Genomic DNA, 6,401 nt, shown 5'->3' on the forward strand with positions numbered 1-6,401 from the left:
ATTTGAATTGCTAAAAAAAAGCACCATAACAACTGTTCCCATGATGGTAGAATAATGTTGTAGTAGTGAAGCAAACAACCCCTTGTGCTGTGACTGTAGCAATGCAATGTTTGAACAGTTTATTTGTTGCCAAGCTCTTGCTTGCTAACATTACCTGCACCAGTTAGTGTCAATCCAGTTCTCCAAGTTTTGGTGGTGATCTCTTCCTTGATGCAATAATTGCACAACTACATCACCAAAATGCAAATGAGTTTGTCATTTACCAAAACAGTGCACTGTTCCTCAATGTGTCCATTGTTCATGATAGCACATATTTTCCTGTGACTGTGAGAAGGATTTGAAATGACTCAGCTGGATAGCAGCATCATGTGTGATGATTGGTTGTTCAGTATGATGCAATGTGTGGAGGAGAACTATAAGAGTTATGAGTCCTTCCAACCAAAGGATTAGCATCCGAACTCCTGCACCCATACAGGTCTGTTAGAGGTAAGAGTGAAGATGAGAAAGACATTATAAAAATATATTGTTACCAACTTTTTTTATTTATTATTTCAAATGGTGTTGGCTAATTTTTTTTTAACTTACTTTAAGAGATTTGGTAGTTTGACATGATGTGGTACTGTCTGCCTTTAGCTGCCTCTGATTACTGGACATGCAGAGATAAAAAGTCCACACATGATCATTTTACTTTTATTTTTTAATTGTTTGCAGTAGCAGTAAAATGTCAAAGACAGGATGAGAGCCCTGAACTGAGGGATGAATAGAGTCATGTTGAAAACCAGTTGTAAAACATACAATTTTAGAATAACTTATACAAATTTATGGTTTGACATTTGGCTGTTATGTTTTTCTCTATCTTTGTAGTTAGGGTGTGTGTTCAGGTTCAGTCTGGTGTTTAGCAGTCAGAATGATGACTCCAGCTCTCCTCTCCGCAGCCTTGCTGCTGCTACTGCTACCTGAGGTTCCAGCTACGAGTGAGCTTTTTTAATATTAAAGAGCTAAAGGTCTTGGAAATATGTGCACAAAAAGAAACCCTGTCTCTGGGGAAACATGGCTCCTCTGCTTCCCCACTTGTGGACCTGACACAGTTTGGGTACCGATTTTAAAAACACCCCCCTTTCAGCAACACAACTTCCTGGGCTGTGCTGAGTGAGACTTGAGTACAGCTAACACCTTTTATCCTTGGGGTCAGTTTGACACGAGCAATTACAGCCAGAATTAACATCCAAAATGATCATCAGAAAACAAAATATTTTACAGATTGACCTAAAATTGGATCGAGGTTTGTGTGTTTTAAAGTAAGCAAATTATTTGTAAGTACTTTTTTGTGTCATTTATAATATTTGGAATCAAAGTCATTTCCATTATCAAGGACAGTAGCATGTACATACAAGGTCAATTTGACCCCAGGAAAAAACAAACACGGTTTCAACAACATTTCTAAATATTTGAATTGTAAAAAATATAATAATAACAATGATTATAATGATTATGATATATATAATTATAATTATTATAATTGTAGTGACATTAGCAGCACTAAGTTGACTGTTTGACTTTCCAATTTTGGAAGGTAACATGTCTGCTGGTGGTTGAGAGGTCACATGAGGATCTCATTCTCATCAGAGGAGGATGCATCATAATCAGGGTCCTCCTCAACATTGTCCCCTGTCTCAGATACATTCCCCTCTATGTCACTTTCACTGTCTAACAGCTGTGACAAAACCTCACTGCTTTTCATGGCGAGAAAGCACACAGCACCAAGATAAATGGCCCAGAAGGCTGCTGTGGAAGCTTTTATATGTTTGCTCCCCCCTTGAACTATCACTGTGCTCGCAGGGACCAAATGTCCCCGCGCACAAGTCATGGGAAATATCGGTGGTTCTCACACTACTGCCGGTGCAGTCAGATAGCTCTATATACTATTGAAACAATGTTGCCAATGTTTGTGAGAATTGCCAACAGGTGTGTATCCCGTGGGGGTTGCCAGCATTTTGCATGTGCATGTGCATGTGTGTTGGTGTGTGTTGAACTACATATTTCCGAGACAAACTTTTTTATCTAATAGTAACCATAGTGTTTTCCTAAACAACCAAAACAAATGTGTGTTTATGTGTCTTATACAGTTAAAACAGCCTGGGGTCAAACTGACCCCAGGCTGTTTGTAAATAATCATGTCAATTTAAAGTCTTTCCAGTTGTCCTCATAAAAATAGTAAAATTCATTAAAATTTAAGCAAAAAAAATGATGTCAACCATGTTTTTAGAGATGCTAAACATTGAATGTGGTCCAATTGACCCCAAGGACAGCAGGAGGGTTAAACATATTTCAGTTGATTCATTATTAAATGTCCGCAGCCATCCTGCCATTGAGAAGAATTCAATTTTATTATTGCAGCTATATCATATTGTTTATCCTCTTTCCATCTTCTGAACTTCTGACTTCCTTTTTTTTCAGAATCTAATCAAACTCCAATTAGTGTCATTGTGACAAACTCTGTGACAAACTCTCCCAATCAGACCTACTGCACTTCTGTGGTTTACAGAGGAATCTTACTGGGTGGACTGAGGAGACTGCAGGAATCAAACAAGGCTTTCTGGTGAGATCACATCAGCTGTTAGCCAGCTTCAGCTTAAAGTTATAACATACATAGAACCAAATGCTGTCAGTAGGGCAAGCACCGGAAAAGACGGCTAGCCTACACCCTTAAGTGAGGAGTGCCTTTCCCAGCTGCAAAAAAATTAAAGGACTGTACTCCAGTGAATCGGGTAATCAACTTCAGGGCTTTAGACTGCAAAGAAGTGGTCACATTTTGCGACCAAAATTCTAGAGTGAGCCACTGAATTTTTCATCTGGTCACGGATGTGCAACCAGATGCCTCGCCATATCAATATGTAAGAGGCTAAACAGCAACAGAGTGACAGATAATACATGAACACTATGTGAGCACGGTAAGAAAATAGTGCTGTCAACAAAGTAAAACAAAAACGCAGCTAGTCACAGTGTCGGGACCTGACGGACCCGAAGGCTCCGTAGGTGTTGAGCCAGAATAGTGTTCATGTCGACTCTTTGGGAACAAATCAACAGTGTTTGACTGATTCACTGACTTTAAAATGACTCAGCTGGATATCAGTGAGTGAGGCAGCAGGTGACACACAGATTGATCTGATCAGTCAGTGTAGATACGGTTCATATGTTTAAACACATATACAGACTGATCTGATCAGTCAGTGTAGATATGGTTCATATGTTTAAACACATATACAGACTGATCTGATCAGTCAGTTTAGATACGGTTCATATGTTTAAAACACATATACAGACTGATCTGATCAGTCAGTGTAGATACGGTTCATATGTTTAAACACATATACAGACTGATCTGATCAGTGTAGATACGGTTCATATGTTTAAACACATATACAGACTGATCTGATCTGATCAGTGTAGATACGGTTCATATGTTTAAGCACATGTACAGACTGAGTGACAAAAATACCATCTGCGGTTGTCCCTGCAGTTTCACCTACACAGAGGATCCAAACTATGGCCCGCTTCTACAGAGTGTGAACGGTTTGGCTGGAAGTTCAGAGGAACGTACGTACTGGGAGCTGCTGGTCAAAACATCAAACAACCAAATCATCAGACCTAATGTTGGTGAGTCAACCGAGAAAACACATTTCTGTCTTTTTATAGTCAACATCCACTGTATTTTGCTCTTTCTGGAGGCTAAACCAGTTAACGGTCTTGTTTTTTCTTGATTTTGTTTGCAGGTATTGGATGTTACATTCCAAGTGCAAATGACCAAATCATCCTGAACTATAACAAATACTAAAGAATCAGCAGCCACTGGAAATCAACATGGGATCAAAGCCACTGTATGATCATGAATTTCAAAGATTAGCAATCAACTTCCATTTCCAATTGTTTCTTGTTCAGAGAGTTGTAATGTAAGAAGTATTCTAAATACATTGGGGAAGCAGACTGTTTGTTCATAGTATTGACAAGGAAAGAGTTCACATAACAATACTTTGTCTTAAATATTGAATTGTCATCTCATGGAAATCCACCTTAAATGTCCGGCTTGGTAACCAGATATTTCCTCCTTAAGATTTATTCTTATAACTAAGGCTGTGGGGTTACATACTCTGTCATACACTTAAACACGCTCTGTGGAAGTCTTTCTGAATTGAGAAAAAATGAATAAAATAAAATCTCCTTTACATCATCAAATCTGTATTATGTTTTTCACTCTATTTTACGATCAATTTTACAGTTTTACAGATCAGTGTTGCTACTAGTGCATTGGTTTATATGAAACAAGGTCTTCCTATGTTTTTCATCTGACTCAAAGGACGCCTGCACGAAGGTCATTATAGTGATAACTATAATGAAAATGACCTGAGTGTCGGAACGCTGCCGATGCCTCATTTTCTGCATTATTGTGTTTCCTAAATGCATCGAATGAGCTTCCATAAAAGAGGTTGTCTGAATCAACAGATAAGATATATTTATTTATTTATTATTTATTTATATTTATTTATTCGTCCTTATCATATTTAATGTCAGTGTGATACTGTTCCCAGTGATATCGTTCCCCACTGTTGTTGTTATAGTTGTGGTGAGAACAATTTTAAAAGCTATTTATAGTTATCATTATAGTTATAGTTCTTGGTGTGGAAGGCCCTTTAAAATCTTAGTTTTACCCATTTCACAGCCTTTGCTTCTCCCAGAAGTGTATTGAGCTTAGATTTTGCCAAAAAGAAAAGTCTTGCATTCACATGGACCACTATAAATATACTGTCCTTCCAGTGGAGTTCTGAATATTTCATTATAAAGATTAAAATCCTCATCAGAATTTATTTTATTTTATTTATTTATTTTCACTTATCTGGTCCCTATAGGAGTCCCTCTTGAGTCTGTACACAGATACATTACCTATAGCACATAATGAGGAAGATTTGCAACCTGGCAGGACCCTGTTTCAAAACTGTAAATGCTTCGTCCTGCTCACATTGAGTTATAAGTAGGAATGCTCTTCAATTGGTAAAACATTTCTTTGCCACCATAGAGCTTAGCAGTGCTACAGCAGGATAGAAGAACTGCATGGTATCTGCGTCTTTAAAATAGTGAACCTTCCCTGAAATGTGTATGTAGCAAAAAAGATAAATGTCTGTAACGAAAGTAAGCCTTGGTAACTATCGGTAACTATCGGTAACTATCGGTAACTGCAGGGATGACACAGGGAAAGGAAAAGAAGTAGGGACACTCGCTACATCACTGGATCAACCAAAACAACCAAAACCTACTATCGTCTCAAATGGAGGACGACCCACTCTACCACTGAGCTAAAGTCGCCCCTGGACTCCCCCTTATTTCCTCTTACCGAAAAAGGGCATGTATGTGACGTTGGGGGGAGGGAGATACAGCCGTCTGGCTGAAGTTTAGCTCCGAGGAGAAGTGAGGGCCAGCGGCTAGCTGACACTCAAGAGGCCCACACACCTAATTATTCATCAGCTTTGACCTACAATAAAATAAAAAACTAGCCCGTTACAAAAACTTTCACCCCCCTCAGTGTTGTCATGGAGATATAACCCAAAACATACAGACTAGAATGTTTTTTTGTACCAGGCCTTAAACAGGTTTAATCATGCTGTGAAAACGGCCTGTTTAACATGGGGGTCAATGAGAAACTCCTCTATTATGAAACCTGCCCCTAGTGGACACTCTGAGAACTGCAGTTTATGTCACTTCCTGATTGGATAAACTAGGAAGTCGCTGTGGTGGGGGCTTGATGGTGACAAACACTCACTCACTCAAACACATAAGACACTACAATCACCAAGTCACTATCACGGCTAGTAAAAAAAAAAAAAACGTTTTTTTTCTCATATCGCAATCCAGTCATACTGATAGATTTGATGCCATAAATCCAGGTTTTGAGACATCGGAGTAGAATTTAATTTATGGCGCTCACAATGATGTCAACTGTTTATTCCCTTATGTTCATTCCCTTTAAAAATCCATTCAAATCAACAGATGGAAGAGCTAAATGTTTTATTCAGATGATATTATCACTCCAAACTAAACACATGTTAACTAAAACCCAAGCATGTTGTCGGCTCTGAACTCATGTTGATGTACACTGACTGCTGAATCGTCACCACGCTGTAAATTTCAGGATGATTTGCTCATTTGCACTGGGAATGTAACATCCAATACCTGCAAAGAAAAAGCCATACAGATGGTGCATTATTATCTGATATACAGTAAAATGATAACAAGACTGATGAACAGACACTTGCAATGTGGACTTACCAACATCAGGTCTTGTGATTTTGCCATCTGGAGTCTTGACCAGCAGCTGCCAGTATGTATGGTCTTCATCATTTCCAGCCACT

General features: G+C 38.7%; 1 protein-coding gene across 1 annotated transcript; it reads left to right on the top strand.

Moving 5' to 3' along the window:
* Positions 1-394: 394 nt before the first annotated feature.
* On the top strand, positions 395-4,221 carry LOC310947592 (cobalamin binding intrinsic factor-like). The gene is made up of 5 exons (XM_083914440.1): positions 395-486; positions 865-974; positions 2,458-2,599; positions 3,521-3,657; positions 3,774-4,221. Exons 2-5 carry the CDS (start codon positions 908-910, stop codon positions 3,833-3,835), a joined length of 408 nt encoding a protein of 135 aa, XP_083770566.1. The 5' UTR covers positions 395-486; positions 865-907; the 3' UTR covers positions 3,836-4,221.
* Positions 4,222-6,401: the final 2,180 nt, after the last annotated feature.

Source organism: Echiichthys vipera, assembly GCF_963691815.1.
Source record: "Echiichthys vipera genome assembly, chromosome: 5".
Classification (NCBI taxonomy): Eukaryota; Metazoa; Chordata; class Actinopteri; order Perciformes; family Trachinidae; genus Echiichthys; species Echiichthys vipera.